Below are 19,988 nucleotides of genomic sequence, written 5' to 3' on the forward strand. Positions count from 1 at the left end.
AAGTCTTTTCAATATATAGATAAGGTCTTTTTTTTTCCAGAAAGCTTTCTTGGATTATAATTTTAAATATTAATTCTGTTCTCTTGTTTTGGTTTTATTCTCCAGAGACACTAATTATTTGCATGTGAAATTTTTGCCAATCTTCCATTTCAACTACTTTTTCTTTTTACTCCTTTATCTTTTTTATTCCTTTTTAAACCTTTTTCTAATTTTTGTTGTTTTTTATACCTTTATTCAATGCCCCTTGCTAAATGTTTAGTCAAATACATTCTACCCTGCAGTTCTTGTAATTTAATCTTCATTTCAATTTCTTTCCTAAGTTCAATCACCCTTGTTTCATCTTGGTTTTTATTTCTCTTGTTTTTTAATTTTTTCATTCAACTTTTTTTATATCTGAAAATGATTGCTTAAAATATTCAATTCAAGTCAGTGCTAAGTTCAATTTTCCTCCATGTTGTGGTTGGTTTTGAGGAGGAACTGTCATCAACTCACAGACTTTATTTTCATTTTCTATTTTTGTCTTACAGGAACCTTGCATATATATATTTTTTTCTACACATATTGTGCAATTTCTAAACTGGAAACCCCTCCATAACAGCTATATGCAGTAACAGTAAGCATTCTGCAGTGGCTTCAGGATTTCTCTTTCATGAATATCCATGTCAGCATAGTGAAGTGCAGTTTTCTTCATGAATAGCTTTTTTTTCTTCTTTTTCTGGTAGCAGGGGGAGGATTTGGTTCATCTCTGATTTTGTACATTTCTTTTACTACTGCGGGACCCTTAAAATTCTCCCTCTTACTTTCTTCTTTCTGTTTATGACTAAGTCTCTGAACACTGCCTTTCCCCTCCTCTTCTTTTACTACTCCCCAGAAACTGATTTTCAGAGACTACAAACCTTGGGCATACTTTCAAGTATCTTCCCGGTAGCCAGCAGTCTGATATACCACATCCTGGACTTATTTTCAGTAATGTTGCACTTAAGAGTATGACTATCTCTTCCTGTTGGTGATTTTCTTTTTGCTCCATCAATTCTTAGTTCCTATTCTTCATTTTCTTCTTCTTTTATACAGTCTTATCAGAATGTACCTGCTCTCAGCACCACACAAGGTTAAGATATGAGCTCCACAGATATCTCTGCTAGTTACAAGTAATTTGAAGTTCATAATATTCTGTCTCACAGTTCTCTTGAGGGTGTAAATTATGTGTTCAATTTTCCTTCATGTTTCCTCCAGGTTTCAATTGCTGTCCTTGACACTCTTTATGATGTTTCAGGGGCTATACAGAAATTCAGATTTAGGCATCTACCATTATCCTAGACAACCTGAAAGTCTCTAGCAGCTTTATTTTCAATGGGCTCCTCTCTTATGTGTAGTCGTTAGTAAAAGTCATTTTATTAGAATTCTGCATTGCCATAAGTTTATTTTAGCTTCTTACAAAGTTATCTTTTTGGGATTTTATCAAATGGATTCCTTAAACTTGACTAGTATAAGTCTTCAGAAATGAATTATATGGTTTCTTAATTTGATCTTTAGCCTGACTTTTCTATATAGAAATCATTTTCTGCCATCCGCTGAGCTTAGAAATCTTCTATTCCTTCAAAAATATATACTCCTGCTTAAAAATAAGTAGAAGATTTCATCTCTTCAATGTCAATGACTGTCTGGGACTACCCATCAGTACAGGGCTTTTGAAGGGTCATTCCATAAAAATGGTTAAGTATCTAATGCTACATCAGCCATCATCTTACTAACTTGCACACCACCACCTCTTGCAGTTTGCTTTGTGGCTACATATATCCAATCATTTGTTTAGCCACTCCTACCACAACTTTAAGTGTATTTTTAAATAAAAACCTCCTTTCAATCCACTCTTTTTTTTTTTTTTTTTTGAGACGGAGTCTTGCTCTGCCGCCCAGGCTGGAGTGCAGTGGCCGGCTCTCAGCTCACTGCAAGCTCCGCCTCCCGGGTTCACGCCATTCTCCTGTCTCAGCCTCCCGAGTAGCTGGGACTACAGGCGCCCGCCTCGTCGCCCGGCTAGTTTTTTGGATTTTTTAGTAGAGACGGGTTTTTACCGTATTAGCCAGGATGGTCTCGATCTCCTGACCTCGTGATCCGCCCGTCTCGGCCTCCCAAAGTGCTGGGATTACAGGCTTAAGCCACCGCGCGCGGCCTCAATCCACTCTTAAAGTATCTTTTCCTCTCCCTGTGGCTACAATTTTAAATTCTAAAACAGGATCTTTTGCATCTGTTGTCTCATGGACTCTAAGAGTACTGACTACAAAGACTCTGGCCTCTAATCCTCTTATCTTATGCCAGTTTCATGCTCTGGTGGTATTTCTATAGGTTCAACCAACTTGTAGAGTTGCACTGTCCAATACAATAGCTACTATCCACATGTGGCTATTTAAATTTAGATTAGGCCAGGTAGAGTGGCTCACACCTGTAATACCAGTACTTTGGGAGGCCCTGGCAAGAGGATTGTGTGAGGTCAGGAGTTCAAGACCAGCCTGGGCAACATAGCAAGACCCCATCTCTTAAAAAAAAAATTAGGTGAGCATGGTGGCACACACCTGTAATCTTAGGTACTCAGGAGGCTGAAGTGGAAGAATTGCTTGAGCCCAGGAGTTTGAGGCTGCAGGGAGCTATCATCACACCCCTGTACTGGAGAGACCGTGCCTCTAAATATAAATAAATAAATAAATTTAAATTAGCAAAATTAAACAGAATTAAAAATTCTGTTCCTCAGAACATAATGTTTGAGCATATATTTCAAGTGCTCGAGAGAGCCGCATGTGGCTAGTGGCTACTGCTGAAGAGTAGATATAGAATATTTTCATCCTCACAGAAAGGTCCTTTGGACAGTACTATTCGAAATCTTAATTCAATTGTCTTCAACTTCAAATTTAATCTTCTTGCCACAGTTGGGAAAGAACCCATTTCCTTCTCTCTTTATTCCCAGGTGTTTTGGGCCAGTATCACTGGAGTATGGTTAGGAAGACCTGTGCTTCTGGATCTTTATTCTTTTTTTACCTCCCCATGGATCCTCCAATCTTCTTTGCCTTTAGTTTTTTCTTACCAGCCTGCCACAAATTTATCCAGGTATAGATGTTAAACTACATTAAATCCTGACTTTTAAAAAATCCCATAATAATATATGGCTATTATATCTTAATCAGACTACTCAAGACTCCTGCAAGTACACTTCTCTTCTTACTCTGTCTAGATAATCTATTAGCATCCAGGCTTTACATTGAAGGAATCCTATAAGGGAGTTGCCAGATATGATTTATCTCTTGTGATCCAGGAGGCGAAGTAGGGCAGCTGCAGCTTTCCTTAAGACTGTAAGAAATCTCCTTGAATTCTCAGATTTAGTTATTTGTATCTAGGAAGTGACGATCGAGGTGAAGTTTCCTTACATTAGACCATGACTGTGCCATCTGCTTGGAAATAACCTAAACTAGAAAACTTCTATGCAAAGAGGAGAAAACCTTTGTGATTCATAAATCTCTGTATTAAATTAAAAGGCTAAACATCCTTTGAGTTACCTGAAAACCAGGTAAAGGTATGGGGCTAGGAGCAAGCAAAGGGTAGTTTCATTGTAGTTTAGAGCAGGAATAGAGGCTGTAACATTGATAATGAACATCTATAGTCAGGAAGGCATAATACTTAACCTAGAGGAGATTCAAGGCTCCTCCCCTCTGTTGGGATCATCTCCACACTGGCTGCTACCCACACTGGTTATACAAACTCACTGCCCCAGAAACACGTGCTCATTACCATCACGTATATCTTTTGTCCTAAGTAAGTGTTTACTTCTATTAATGGAAGGAAATACAACCCTTCCATTATAGAATGGTAATTGCAAAATTCATGAGGGTCTTAGGTTCTCACATCTTACCACATGGGTTCTAGATATGCAAAAATGAGTAATTCAGTTAAATTTTTTCCAATTTATTCATATACAGTGATCTGGTATTTTAAACACCAGTTCTCACTATCATCAAGTTTAGGGATAATCTACATTATGTTGCCAAAGAAAATGATAAAGTTTACTTGCCCCTTGAAAAAGTAAACTTAAAGATTTAGCTTCATTAAAACTAACATTAATTCAGTCAAAATGTACAATAGTAAAACTGCTGACATTTCATATGACATATATCCATAGGAAATATGTGAGAAGACTTACATAAACTGCTGCTGTATTATATAATTATATACACCTTTACTTAGGAAGATGCAGTAACCTAAAATATAACCATCAAATTATGATCCTTCAAAAACAACAAAAAACTGCAAAACCCTGAGATTCAACCTCAAAGGGCATCTCATGGATTCCTAATTCTCAGTCAGATCTGATAATTCAGGTAAAATAAAAATTTCTTCTTTCACTAAATCACAAACAAAAATGTCATTGTCATCTTTTCTTTAAGCCTCCAATCTTTCTTTGTTATACATTTTTAATTATATCATCTTAGTATACCTGATTTTTATACAAGGTTTCCTTTAAGCTTGTAAGAGCATGAATACGAACATCGACATTTTCATGTTGAATGGCCTTCATAGAGAGCTGAAGAGTTGTTTGAAGATCCGTGCTCTCAGAGGTCTCCTACACACAAAGCACAGAGAGACAGACCTTATTAATCAACTATTTTAACAACCATTTCCAAAGGCCTAAATTCCCTATATAGTTACCATTAAACTATACCAAACCAATTTTTTAAAGTAATAAAGTTTCCATTCCTTCCTTTGTATAGCATAAGTCATTTTTAGTAATTCTAAGGGAAAGGGATTTCATTGTAAAATTTTTAGACGTGGAGAAAAATTTTATCCCAACTAAGTAAGAATTTACTTATCTAAAATAAGTACTTCTTGACAGGAAGTATAAGTTTCTCTTAATTTACAGAGGGTTACATAATAGCTTTGAACCAGGTCTATGGATTATATAAGTAATTCACTTCCTTTCACTACCCAAGGTGATACCCAAGGTCAGATATTCCACTTTCTACCCAGAAGTGCTATGAAATCACCACTAACATCTTCATAATTTTAGAGAGCTCACTAAGATTTAAAATGCTGGAATTTTACATTACTCCCCTTCTAAATCTCAGGAATCATTCACATCTGACATTTCTATGTCATGGTTTGTACCACAACAAAACTAGAATCGTCCCACAGCTTTCCTTTCTTCTCTTAGGGCATGCGCTGTGGTAGCTCTTCTTTTTGGGACAATAAGGACACTTTGGTCTGGGCAGTAAAGGCATAAGAACTGTATTTTTTGCTCTCTGTTCTATCTAATGCTGTTACATCTTTAATCTAAATGCTAAAACTTCCTTCCAAAAGTCATGGATTCATGGTAGCATTATCTACTCACCAGGAATTAGCCATTAGAATAGGACTATATTATCCCTAGATACGATCCTAAAGGATCTTTATTCAATGTATTGGAATTTGGGAACAATTCTGTATTAATGATCTCCTAAACCACAAATTAAAAATTAAATACCTTTCTGTATTCCTGGAGAATGGCTTTTATCTTTTTTAATTCTGAATGATCAGGTAAAAAATATATTTCATGAAGAAAATCTTGCACAGCATCCCTAATAGTCGGAATAAAAAGAATTATTTGCCAAGAATATGAATACTAAAAAAATGTAAAGCAAAAGTTCAAACTAAGGCCAATTTAATTCATAATTAAAAGTGCTAGTTGATTACTGAGCTGCAAAGTATTTTCTAACTATGTCTAAGACGCTCAGCTAAATTATTAGTGGAAAATGACCAAAACTATGAAAATCACTCTATAATAGTGCTAAAATCAACCATGCTTCTCAGCATACAAACCCATATATACAGTCCCTTCCTCTTCAAGCTGGGCTGAGTGTGCAACTTGCTTTAGCAAATAGATGGTGGCAGAAGATATGCTGTGTCAGTTTGGGACCTAGGTATTAAAAATGCCTGCAAGTTTCACCATAAAAAAGGATGAGTTCATGTCCTTTGTAGGGACATGGATGAAGCTGGAAACCATCTTCCTGAGCAAACTATCGCAAGGACAGAAAACCAAACACCGCACAGGTGTTCTCACTCATAGGTGGGAACTGAACAATGAGAACACGTGGACACAGGGTGAGGAACATCACACACCGGGGCCTGTTGTGGGGTGGGGGGTAGGGGGAGGGATAGCATTAGGAGACATACCTAATGTAAACGACGAGTTAATGGGTGCAGCACACCAACATGGCACATGTATACATATGTAACAAACCTGCATGTTGTGCACATGTACCCTAGAACTTAAAGTATAAAAAAAAAAAAATGCCCGCAAGTTTCCATTTGTGTGTTCTGGAGAGCCCTGAGTCACTATGTAAGAAGTGTGGCCACCAACATGGACAGACCACGGTACAGAGAGAGAGACTCTGAGACTACACAGAATGAGAGAGAGGCCCAGCCCAGTCCACCTGCCAGCTGAATGTGGCCACACCAGGGACCACTTGTAAGACCAGTAGAACTGACCAGCTTAGCACAGTCCAGATTGCAAAATTATGAGCAAATAAAAATGCTCATTGTTTTAAGACACTAGGTTTGGGAGTGATTTGGAATGTAGCAATAGACAGCCAAAGACTACCCCAATACACAAATTATCATGAAGAATTATAAAAATATATATATAAGTAATCCTTATCAGGGCTATAATTTTTAATTTCCTTCTAATATAATAAATGCTCTAATCTTTCTGGGTCCAAATATAAGTGTTTCTAAATTCTAGTCTTTGTTAACTCATGCAATAAATATATATTAAATAACTACTATGTGCTATTACATGCTAAGCACTCTGCTAGTCACTGGGGATGGAATAATAAACAAAGCCAAAGTAGTGCCTTCATTCAGCAACCTTAAGGTCTTCTATCTTGCAGTGTCATGATCATAACTCAGGGCAGCCTCAAACTTCTGGGCTCAAGAAATCTTCCTGCCTCAGCCTGCAGTAGCTAGGATTACATGCTTTTTTTTTTTTTTTTTTGACAGAGTCTGGCTCCATCGCCCAGGCTGGAGTGCAGTAGCGCAATCTCGGTCACTGCAAGCTCCACCTCCCGGATTCACACCATTCTCCTACCTCAGCCTCCAAAGTAGCTGGGACTACAGGCACCCACCACTACACGTGGCTAACTTCTTGTATTTTTAGTAGAGACAGGGTTTCACCATGTTAGCCAGGATGGTCTTGATCTCCTGACCTCATGATCCGCCTGCCCCAGCCTCCCAAAGGGTCTTTTTTTTTTTTTTTTTTTTTAAATGTTTCTGTATTTTTTGTAGACGTGGGGTTCTCACTATGTTTCCCAGGCTCCTGGCCTCAAGCAATCCTCCTGCCTTGTCCTCCCAAAGTGTTGGTATTGTTGGCATGAGCCACCATGCCTGGTCGGGATTTTTCTTATGATTATGAAAAAGGTAGAGAAATGATACTTCTGTAATAAACAGCAAAGATACGACTATGTACAAAACAAATTTTAAAGGTACTTGAAAAGTAGTCCCAAAATCTAAATTAGTGATTTTGTTGTTTTATCATGCACAAAATATCAAAAACAAAAGTATCTTAATTAAATAAAAACACATTAACTTTTCCTTCTTCTATGACTTCTCCCTAATTAGTTACTGCAACTGACTAAAGGGACCAGCAATAGCCTATGGGTGAGTAGGTAAATAAGGAGTACTTCAACCCCAACTTTTCACAAGCAAAGGAATGATTATATATAACGTTAAGTAAAATCACAGAAAAAAAATTAAATATATAGAAAGACATCCCAGTCTAAAAAGCAGCCTGAATCAAAAATACAAATGGGAAAGAATGATGTATGTTCTGTCAATAGTAGTCCACATTGGCTATAGCCTAATGCCTGTTTTGAAAAATTATGGGGGAAGATAGTAAGAAATAGTCTGTGGCCAGATTTTTAGAAAGACTTCAATATCAGGCTAAGCAATTTGGAGTTTGTCAATTAGGAAATGGAGAATCTCAGAATGCCTTTGTATACTGGAATGACACCAATAAAGAGATATTTTTAAAACACAGTTCTAGTAACAATATCAAGAAAAGTGATAAAAGCTTAAAGGAACAGAGGCTAGTTCAAAGCTTAATGCAATGAAGTAATAAAGGTTTCAAGTAAGGTAAGCTGCAGAAAGTAGGTATTTCTCCTAACCTTTCTCATGCTATTCAACTGTCTGCCTTTTGACTGTGAAAACAAGGGTAAATTAGGTTTCACATTTACAGAATTAATGAAAAATAATTTTTAACTGCTGACCTATTAATTAGTGAGTTTTAGAAATAATTATAATAGAAGCAATGCCACAACTGAAATAGCATCACGTCAATATGTAATTACATGCCAATTACTTTTGTTACTGATGAACCCTGAAATTCAAAAAAGTGAAAGTTCCACATTACCATCAGTAATTTTAATACCTTGAGACATAAAAATACAGTTTAAAAAGTTATTATTTTACTTTAATTTCAGTCACAATACCTGTTTTCAATTATGAGGTAGTGAAAGATAGCTGCAGTTTCTTTAGGCTGGATGTGTATAAGAGGTAACAAAGCTACTATTACATGACTGAGAAGGGAGCCCAGACAAGCATGATCCAGGCAACGAACAAAGCAGTCCCAAGCTCTATGTGAAAAAACAAACAGAAATGAAATCCAATTAGTTTTATTATTTGTAAAGCTCTATCAATTAGTTATTAGTTGAAGACACATGATATATACAAACAATAGATTAAAAGGCAGCTTTAAAGCAAAGATCAGTGCTATATATTCAAATAAAGTGATGCCCAAATTATATGAAGTCAAAAAAGCAAGGGGAAAAACAGTGTTTGGGGCAGAATTAATAAAAAAAAAAAAAGTGTGTGTGTGCATTTGCTTATTCTTTTACAAAGAGTAGATACACAAAAATTAATAAAAATAGGTATCTGTAGAGGTCAAAACTGAAATCTAGATTTCTGACTATAATTTGTTACACAGATTTGAATTTGGGACTATGCAAATGTTTTATATAATTTTTAAATTAAATAAAATATACGGGAAAAGCAACTCTTAAAAATTTTAAACAAACTGCAACAAGTGAACCTAACTAAATATTAAGTTGGTAGCACATGCACACAGAAAATAATTACTTCACATGATTTTAAAACATATTCTGACTATATATCTCTAACAGGATATGTTTTATTGACAAAAAGAGCCTCCAAGAAGCTTAAACTGCACTCAGCAGTCTTACTGTTGGTAGTAATATTGAAATTGTCACTTTAAAGATATATATATGTATACAGAAAGAAAAATTATGTAAATGTATAATATAAGTCATTAGGAACAAAGACAGAATAACTGGAAAGAAATATAATGTAAAACCAAAGAGTTAAGTCAAAACTATGTGATCTTTATTGTATTGGAAATATACATATATATATACATATAAACTCAAAATCTTTTTCTCTTTATAAAAATTTTCTAGTAGCTATATTCACTTAAGACTTAGAAGCAATGACAGTAGGCCCAATGAGTGCCTATACTGGGAATTAATCTGGGCTCAAAGCAACCAGAGCCAGGGTTCCTTGAAGAAATCGCTAATTTTGAGTCAGGGGCAGGAAATGTTCAAGATGAGCCCGAGTCATCTTGTCATGCCCGAAAGCAGAAAATCTATAAGAGATTAATGCAGGTTATATCAAAACTCATAGATGCCAACTTGAAAGGATTTCTACTTGCTTAAGATGGGACAATTTCAGCAATAAAAAAGGCTAGTGATTTTAATGGATAAAATTAATCAAACTTGTAAAAATCTATGTAATCAAAATGATATTATAAAAGAAGAAAAACTTCACTGGAGGTTGCTACAGCACAAACCTATATTCCTAAATTGATTAACTAAAAGGAAATATTCAAGTAATTATGAACTGCTTTTCCTACATGAACTATGGTTGTTTTGTTTTTAAAGACAAGGTCCTGCTATGTTGCCCAAGCTAGACTTAAACTCAAGTGATCCTTCTGCCTCACCTTCCTAAGCAGCTGGGACTACAGATATGTACAATCATGCCCGGCTAGGCAAATTTTATGAGGAATTTTAAGAATAATCCCACCTAGTAAATACAGAAGGAATAATAAAATTAGAAAATCACTATTTTATCAACTGTAATGAAATAATGGACTTAGGCAATGATCATTAATGCTAAAATCATCAGATGAAAGATTAATGAGGAATTTTATAATAAAGGGATTCAGGTTGATAAAACCTACTGTCTAATCTTACCATTACTAAAAGTGGACAACTAGATATTATTATGTGGCTCATACTGTGCCACAAGAGAAGCACAAAGCCTCACCTATGAGGCATGTTATAATAATAAATTGAACCTAAATCTAATCCAGCATCTATATCTAGGTACCCATTTATAGAAAAAACAGGGATGAAAGAAAAGATAGAGGGAAAAGTTAAATTAGCTATTCTCCAATCCCACATCCTAAAATCTTAACAGCCTAAAATAAGTAAAATGTGTGGGTAGGGAATTTAAGGGATGAGGTTGTTTACAAGAAGCACTTAAGGAGCCAGGCAACCAAATACATGTATGTTAACTTCATTTATGTCTAACTCAAGAAACAATGATACATACAAACATCTCTGGAAAATGGCATCTACAACATGATATATACAATATCTTTGGGAAAAATACCTTTGAGACAACTGGAGGAAATGTGAATAAGGACTGAGTTTTAGATTAGATATTTCTATTAATCCTGCTAAGTATAATAATTCATAAAGGTTATTTTTTAGATGCCCTCATCCATTAGATACATCTAAAGTATTTACAAGTACAATGATATGATTCTGGGATCTTCTGTAATATACCCCAACTAACGATCAAAAAGGTAGAAATGGATTAGAAAAAACCAGCAATGTTGATAACTGCCAAGGTTGGGAAATAGGTATGAAGGTTCACTGATAACTCTTCTATTTCCCAGTATGTTAAAAGACTTTCATGGTAAAATGTTTTAAAAGAAGTAAATACGTTCTGTTTTCAATACAAATAGTCTTTCTCCCTTAATTATTTATTACTTGAACCCAATTTCCTTCAAAGAGATAAGAATTAAAGTTAGTGCTACTGGAAAATGCAAAATAATAATAATAATAATAATAATAAACTCAGGCAGTCATTTACCTGCAACACAATTCAGGAAAATCATCCTTGAATCGAAGGCCAGTTCTCAGTGTGGTCATCATCTTCACCCTCACAGAACTGACATGTTTGGGTCCCATTAACTTCATCAAAGACATCAAACTGTTCAAGGCCTATAGAGTTAAGTAGCGCTTCAGAGTAAAGCTTACAAACATGCTGCCAGAACCAGATGAGCCCTAAGGACAAGTGCTTCCCACCCAATATCAGGGGTCATCTATTCTCAGATAACACAAAAGATCGAATCAATGTTGGCCAGTTTGTTTCGTCCAATTGCTTATGTCTTATGTGGGAATTATAAATGTGAAAAATACAAGTTGAGTTCTTTTTTGTTTTGTTTTTTCCCTTGAAGGTGATTTGTTATTTTGGCCCAATATTCATCTAGAACGGTAAAATTTCTAATGTATTAAAGGTATAATGCATATTGTTTAATTTCTTTCATATCTATCCCAAACTGCCATATGCATACATAAAACAAGCTGAATTAAAATCATTTGAATTTGAGACCATATAAAAATTTTTGAAGTAAATGGAATACTTCACAGTGATCAACAGTTAAGGAAATTTTTGTCCTAATGATATTAAATTCAAGATGTCCTGAATTTAGTAAAATAAATAATTAATGATATACTCAGAAAATGAAACACATGAAAAACACAGAACCAGACCTGTTATCAGCAGCTCCAGTTTATAATGAAGGGGTAAAGAAACTCTCTGGTTGACTTTATATGCCAAAACATGCAAGCTCTTTATGGTTTACAAGACAAACTCTAGTTTTCTTAGATTCAAGGTGATTCTCTCACTTAGGATAGCAATTGGAGAAACAATAAGAAAGAAGCCATGTAGATGAAATAGTAGTTGGTTGGGGGATTACATTTACTAGTTGACACCAAAAGAACAGGCATTGGTTGCTAAAATTTGCAGAGTTAAATATGGTATCATATGTCTTTCTTGACTCCTTAAGATTATTTTTAAAAAGGGGGGGGGAGTAGTATACACTGAAATAAAAGCTTCCATTCATAGGTGTTTTTTGTTTGTTTGTTTTTATTGTTAACTGCAGAGGTGGAAAGCAACAGAAAGGGAAATTTTATCAATATCTAAAATTTTACTCCAATCTATAGGACAAAAATTTCCACTGGAGGCCAACTATTGCAGCAGTCATAATGAAACTTCATTGTGGCACAAGTATTTAAACATAAAGTTGCTTTACATTATAATAACCTAAGATTTCTGGGGTTCAAAAACACCATGGGCCATGACCCACAACAGACCAATCTAAACCAAGGAGACTCAATGATGCAACTTTTGTTTGAGCTTTCAGTGATTGCTAGTCTCTTTCTTCAAATGCTGGACTAGATGTTGTGATGACGTGAGCTTGAAGCCATTGAGGTCATTATCTGGCTCTTAAGTACAGAGCCAACCCAGGTGAATCTGAGCCAAAAGACTGACTCTGAGAACTTTTTTGAGTCCAAAATCAAGTTATGCCCAAAGCTACATTATCCTTACGCTTTTAGTAACACAGCCACAAATTCCTTTTAGTCACTTTAGGTTAGTGTTCTATGCCTCCTAAACTAAAGAAATGAAACTAATATAATTCCAATTTTTAGACTCCCAAAAAGCTTATATAAGTTCTTCAGCAATAGAGAATGTCATGTTTGGTTATTTCTCATCTTTGAATGTTTGTAGCTAGATGCAGAATTTATCTATATTCTATATGAATTTTATCTTAGCACTTTGGAACTCAACTATCACCACTTACCATTTTCTTATCTTCAATGCCAACACTAGAGCTCAGTAACTGCATGTTAAAAAAAGCCAAAATGCCCAACAATTTGGGTTGTAAATAATCAGCCTAAGAAATAAAAACAGATAATATGTAAGCTTTATACAGATTGAATTTCTTAAGTTGACATTTTAATTATTTAATTAATGTCATTTATATTTTACCTAACTAGACTAGCATATTGGAAATAAAGACTTGGTGAATTAAGTTTCTCCAAAAACATATATCTTCACATATAGTATTTAAAGAAACTAATGAAATGATTTATAGTCACCATGAAAAAATACGATTAAATGTACAGTACAAAGAGAAAATGGTAAGTTTTTTAATCATGGAGTGAGCTGGGGTGGGTTCCTCAGGATCTGATTCATTTCAGGATGTGGAGTGGAGAGGAAAAGAAGAAAGAAAAGAATAGAGAAAGGAAAGAGACTGTCCTTAGTCTATGACATTTAGAGCTAAGGTAGAAAAGTACGATTAAGGAAAGGGTATCCCACCAGAAAAATGATCTGACATAGGGGATAATATCCCCAGAGGTAATAGGGGAAAAGAGGCACAAGACCATGGGCATCAGAAGTTGCAGGCTAGATATCATCATCCATGACACTTTAGGTTTCCTGAAGTAAACAGAGCTCCTTCCTTAGTTCGTTCCTTCCTTCCTACCTTCCTTCCTTCCCTCCCTCCCTCCCTCCGTCCGTCCCTTCCTTTCTCCCTCCTTTCCTTCCTCCCTCCCTCCTTCTCTTCCATTCCTCCTTCATTTGCTTCCTTCCTCCCTCTTTCTTCCTCTTTTTCTTAAACAGGGTTCTTTCCTTCCTCCCTCCCTCCTTCTTTCTTTTTCTTTCTTTCCTCCTCTTTTTTTCTTAAGAGTTCCTTCCTTCCTTCCTATTTCTTTCTTTCCTCCTTTCTCTTTTTTTCTTTTCTCTTCTCTTCTTTTCTTCCTCTCTCGATCTCCCTCTCTCTCGACAGGGTCTCGGTCACCCAGGCTGAAGCGCAGTGGCACAATCACAACTCACTGCAGCCTCAACCTCCTAGGCTCAAGCAATCCTCCCAGCTCAGCCTCCTGAGTCCCTGTGACTACAGGTATGCACCACCATGCCCAGCTAATTTTTTGTGTTTTTTGTAGAGATGGGGTTTCGCCATGTTGCCCAGGCTGGTCTCAAACTCCTGGGCTCAAGCAATCTTCCTGCTTTGGCCTCCCAGAGTGCTGGGATTACAGGTATAAGCCACTGTGCTCAACTGAGTTAATACTTTCTTAAGAGACAGTCCTGGCCGGGCGCGGTGGCTCAAGCCTGTAATCCCAGCACTTTGGGAGGCCGAGACGGGCGGATCACGAGGTCAGGAGATCGAGACCATCCTGGCTAACACGGTGAAACCTCGTCTCTACTAAAAAATACAAGAAAACTAGCGGGGCGAGGTGGCGGGCGCCTGTAGTCCCAGCTACTCGGGAGGCTGAGGCAGGAGAATGGCATGAACCCGGGAGGCGGAGCTTGCAGTGAGCTGAGATCCGGCCACTGCACTCCAGCCTGGGCGACAGAGCGAGACTCCGTCTCAAAAAAAAAAAAAAAAAAAAAAAAAAGAGACAGTCCTGGAGGAGAGGGCATGGGCTTTAAGTCAGCCAAATCTAGGTTTGAATCTTAATTTTGACACTTCCTAATGTGTGATCTTCTATAAGTTACTTAATTCTTCCAAGTCTGTAAAATGTGAACCATAAAACCACCTACTGCATAGAGCTGCTGTAAAGGCTAAATAAGATACCATTTATTGACCAGGTGCAGTGGCTCACCCCTATAATCCCAGCAATTTGGGAGGCTGAGGCAAGTGGATTACATGAGCTCAGGAGTTTGAGATCAGCCTGGGTAACATGGCAAAACCCTGTTTCTACAAAAAAATTAGCCAGGCATGGTGGCACACACCTGTGGTCCCAGCTACTCAGGAGGCTGAGGTGGGAAGGTCGCTTAAGTACCAGAGGCAGAAGTTGCAGTGAGCTGAGATTGTGCCAGTGCAGTCCAGCCTGGGTGGCAAAGAAAAACCCTGCTTCCAAAAAAAAAAAAAGATATCATTCACTAAGGACTTAGTATATGGCTAAGTATTAAATCAATTTGTTCATATTATTACAAACTGAGAATGTGACCGCTCTGTAAAGAATATTCTTCTGTTTCATGTCTTTATGTACAGACAGAAGAAAAGAGAAAAAAAAAAAAAAAAAGAGCTGGGAATGAGTAGCAACTAAAGCATGTTGAACTCTATAAGAAAGTTGCACTGCTTGACGTTGAGGCATCTGATTTAGGTATCTTCAGGTTCCATGCATTACCAAGAAAAGGGTAGGAGGGTGTGTGCTACCATATAATAGAGAGCAGTGAGGTATCCTACAAGTCTCTCCAGATTAGATTTCAGGATAAATCTTTATCTTTCCTAGCACCGGAAATCATCTGGTGTTTAATGCCTAAAATTGCATTTTGTTCTGCAAACTTCTGATTTAGATTGAGAGTCAACTTTGGCATGGTAAGCCACAATTCACTAATTGTATGGTTCCAGCCTATATTGCTTAAATAAAAAGCAGATAAGGATCACACAATCTATGTCAACATTCCAATATTAAAGTTCTTGCACTCAGACAAACAATTATTTGACTTTATCTATCTACCAATATATTATCTATCACCAAATACTTATTACATATGGCCTAGAATCCTGTGCTGGGTACAGGTGTACAAGATAAGCAAAGTCATTCTCTCTCATTAGCTTACATGGTAGACTAGTATGAATGGAAGACACTAAATAAGTAAGTATGTAAACAAAGTTGTGATAATGCTATAAGAAAATAAACACGATCCTGTGATAGACAAGAAATGTGGTAAGGGAGTTGAGACAGGGTATTTGGGAAACTCTTGAAATCTAAAGAATGAGAAAGATCCAGGATATTATTCCAAGTAGACAGACCATCCAGGGCCTAGGTCTCAAAGCAGGAAAAACTTTGGCACGTTTAAGAAACACAAAGGAAATTATGTTGAAATACAGGAAGAAAGGAAGAAATGGGTTGTACCATGTGAGAGTAGAAAGGTAGGCAGATCATGTATGGCCTTACAGATTTTATTTTATGTTAAAGGCAATGAAAATCATAGAAGGAATTTAATTAGGGGAATGATATGAGTTTGTAAAAAGAGCACTCCAAAGGCTGTGTAAATAATTAATTGTAGAGAGGGAAGAATGAAAGGACAGAATCATTAGGAGGCGTTCACAGCTGTCCCAAGAAAGATGATGGTTATTTGTGTAAGGGTGGTGGCGACAGAAATGAAAAAGATATATTTTGGAGAGACTTGATAGGATTTGCCCATTGTTTGATTATAAAAGGATAAAGGAAATGGAGGGCTCACAAATGCTTCTCAGGTTTTGACTCATGCAACTGGGTAGATGGTACCATTACTGAGATGGGAAAGACTGGGAGAAAAACAGGTTAGAAAGGGAAAATAAAGATTTCTGATGAACATATTATATTTGGAACTGTTTGAGATGCCTATAAGACATGACAGTAGAGATGACGAAAAGGTGAATATCTGTTTGCCATCCTCTCTCATCCTCAGGTCTATTCTTTGCCGCCTTCTGCCCTTCTCCGTACCTGGGACACTGACCAGACTGCATTACTTAGGATCCCTTGCCCTCTGGCTTTCCACTGAATTCAGTCAGCAGGAAATACCACTAGAACAGAGGGTAGTTTTCAAATAGAACAGAGTATGGTATTCATATTTCCTGCTCTGTGGTTTGAGGTAATTCTGGCAGTGGCTACATTCCTCTACAATGAGAGGACTCCCCTCATGGTTCTGGCTCTCAGTCAGGTCTAGTAACACTATTTCTTCCCCTTTCCCAGAACTAAGCGGAGGGATTAAGTTTTCTGCTGTTTGTAGTACCTGGGTTCCTTAACATTCCTTGCTGGTTCCCTTAACTTTGCCATGTCACTAAAAGTAGCCCCTTTGTTAAACTATTTCTGTGTAAACGTTTGTGTGTATGCCATCTGTATCCTCCCAGAACCTAACCTATATAAACCAAGCTCAGGGGCAGTCTGGACTGAAATTTCAACTAAAAATTCTCAAAATATAACTCATATTAAAGAAAAAGATCAAAGAAGATCATTAAAGGAGATAATGATGACTGAGGAAAAACAGCCAGTTACATAGTCCTGAGTTATTCTAACATTTAGAGGATAAAGTAGATAATTTACAGGGAAAAAGCCAGTAAAGAAGCCTAAACATGAGTGAACAGTGAAGCAAAAAAGAAAAATCAAGACAATGTGGTATCACAGATGCCACGTAGGAAAGGATGGCCAATTGTATTGAATGATACTGAAAGGTTGAATAAGATAGGACAGAGAAGGGACTATGAGATTTAATAGCCAAGAAGACTGTTGGTGATCCTGAAAAAAGGAATTTCATAGAATAGTGAGAAAAGAGCCAGACTAGAATGGGAAATAAGAAACCAGAGATAAAAATCTCTCTTAATGAACTGATGCCTAGCATTCCATTATTGGAACGGTAAGCTTGTGGAAGTTATTTATATCCTACTGCTCAAGGTCTGATTTTTCACACACAAAAAATTTGCAACCTCTGGCATAAATGGGATAAAATATTTTGCCAATAGTCCTTTAAGTCTCTTACAGGAATGAGGGCAGTTGAAAGAAAAAATAATAATTCAATTCTGAGGATTTATATATTTTTTAAGATAAACAGTAAAGTGATTTCAAATACAAATTTATGGTAGAGAAAGATTTAAAATAGAGAACATATTTCCTAACTTCCCTTCTATCCAACAATGGATTAAACTACAGTTAGAATTGAAAAGTTTCATTTGTTGAGCTAAGGAAAGAGTAGTTGGAGGGGCAGGGTGAGAGGAGAGCTACGAACATATTCTAACATACACGTAATTTAAAAGTAGTAAAGAAAAATAAACTTCAACATTTTTATTCCGTGAAAAAATAAAATCTACTCAAAACACTTAAAAGTCCACATTTTTCAACGCTAATATATGTTGTGAATAGCCTAAACATGTAAATATGTAAACAAAGTTGTGATAATGCTGTAAGAAAATAAACATGATCTTGTGTTCATGATCTTGTGCATGTGACCATGCAATTTCAACCTTTTCAAAATAAAAATACCAACTTAAAATTTAAACAAATTGCTAGCAGCCAGAAAATGACCAAAAATATGGTTTCTTCAATTTCATAATTAAGCTGCAAAAGGAAGAAAAACAAACAAAAAAACCTCATAGAACATATTCCTTACCATCAGTTCAGGTGATATGATATCTCTTGGGCCCTGATACGGATCATCACTGGATGCAAATGAGGCAAGTATTGACAAACCATTGAAAACCTGTTGATAGTGTTCTCCAATACGCAGCAATAATTCATTATGCAATCCCTGGAAATCTTGTCTCAACAGGCTCCCCAGTTCAATTTCTGTTTCATTCTAACCCAAAGACATGTTTTAAAAAAAGGTTTTTTCTTCATACTAACATCCTGGAAATAAGTATACTGATTTTAACATGCTATTAGTACATCAGGAGCTCTAGACCAGATGACAGGATTTACTAATGGTATTAAGAAAAGGCATTGGAAAAGATTCTAATCTTATTCTATCCTGATAGGTCTCCCATGGATTATATGTAATGAAGTGAAGTGATCCAACTTTATATAGAAATAAAATATTAAAAAGCAAGTCCTAGTTTTCTCTAAGGTCTTATAGTATCATCAATTCATTACTGGGGACATATAACCCTGGGGGGAAATGTAGTATAGTGGCTTATAGCAGTCTTTCTGTTCAGATTGTTTTAGTTTAAATTCTAGCTGTCATTTATCAGATATGCTGACTTGGATAAGTTTCCTAATCTAACCTCTCTCTGCCTTAGTTCCTTATCCATGAAACAAAACCAAAAAAATAATACCTTTGGCTGGGTGCGTTGGTTCACACCTGTAATTCTAGCACTTTGGGAGGCCAAGGCAGGTGGATCACCTGTGGCCAGGAGTTGGAGATCAGCCTGGCCAACATGGTAAAACCCCACCTCTACTAAAAATACAAAAATTAGCTAGGCCTGGTGGCAGACAACTGTAATCCCAGCTACTCATGAGGCTGAGGCAGGAGAATCGCTTGAACCCAGGAGGTGGAGGTTGCAGTGAGCTGAGATCGCGCCACTGTACTCTAGCCTGGGCTACAGAGCAAAACTCCATCACAAAATAAATGAATAAAATATGAATAGACCTTTATCTCATTGGGTAACTGTGAGGATTACATGAAATGATCCATATCAGTTGTTTAGCTCAATTTCTGACGTGTAGTAAATACTCCATAAATACTTATTATCATTCTATCTCTGCAATATACAGTTGTATTATACTTTCTCAAGATGAATAAATATATTTGATATTCACTAACTCTCATGTGGAAAGAGATGTGCTGTTGGCATATATTATGAAACAAATGAAGTAAATTAACATCAGAGAAAACAGTAACGTTATATGCATATTTCTCATAGTTTTCCTGTTCCCATGTAGTTTCCTATGCCTGAGAGATATTTTGTTAATATGACACCAAAAAAAGCAGCACAGGTTATCATTTTTAAATGTAAAACCTACCAAAAAACTGGACCAAATTGTAATCAGAACACCAAGTAACTAAACTAAACACAGACATTATACTGCATTTGAAGGTGACTGCCTCTTCCTATGTATATAATTAAGTGTGCATCATCAGTCAACTTATAACTCCAATCAACTGAAAAGTACTATAATGAAATAGGCTGAGAACCTCTCCTATAAAAGGATGTCTATAATATCCCATTATGGTGAAATGATCAAAGAAAACAAAAGGAGAATTCTATTTAATATAGTCTCAGGACAAAGATTATTTAACAACACTTAAACTTACATTCTTCTAGGATAGGCTATAATTTACTCACCCTCCTTCCTAGAAGAATGTTACATCTTTCCTATAATGCTAATTTGTATAAAAAAGTA

General features: G+C 36.4%; 1 protein-coding gene across 3 annotated transcripts in view; it reads right to left on the minus strand.

Annotated features, from left to right (window-relative positions):
• Positions 1–19,988, minus strand: part of ATR (ATR serine/threonine kinase) — a 127,008-nt gene that overhangs the window by 76,289 nt on the left and 30,731 nt on the right. For all 3 annotated transcript variants that reach the window (XR_004058597.1, XM_030934863.1, XM_030934857.1), the window contains exons 16-21: positions 18,259–18,444; positions 12,962–13,054; positions 11,188–11,318; positions 8,505–8,648; positions 5,504–5,597; positions 4,481–4,606 (exon numbers count right to left, since the gene is read on the minus strand). Coding sequence is in view for 2 of the 3 variants with exons in the window: in XM_030934863.1 (XP_030790723.1) it covers positions 4,481–4,606; positions 5,504–5,597; positions 8,505–8,648; positions 11,188–11,318; positions 12,962–13,054; positions 18,259–18,444 (774 nt within the window). In the remaining variant the exon portion in view is untranslated. The remainder of the gene's footprint in view (positions 1–4,480; positions 4,607–5,503; positions 5,598–8,504; positions 8,649–11,187; positions 11,319–12,961; positions 13,055–18,258; positions 18,445–19,988) is intronic.

The sequence above is a fragment of the Rhinopithecus roxellana genome, chromosome 1 (genome assembly GCF_007565055.1).
Source record: "Rhinopithecus roxellana isolate Shanxi Qingling chromosome 1, ASM756505v1, whole genome shotgun sequence".
In the NCBI taxonomy this organism is placed as follows: Eukaryota; Metazoa; Chordata; class Mammalia; order Primates; family Cercopithecidae; genus Rhinopithecus; species Rhinopithecus roxellana.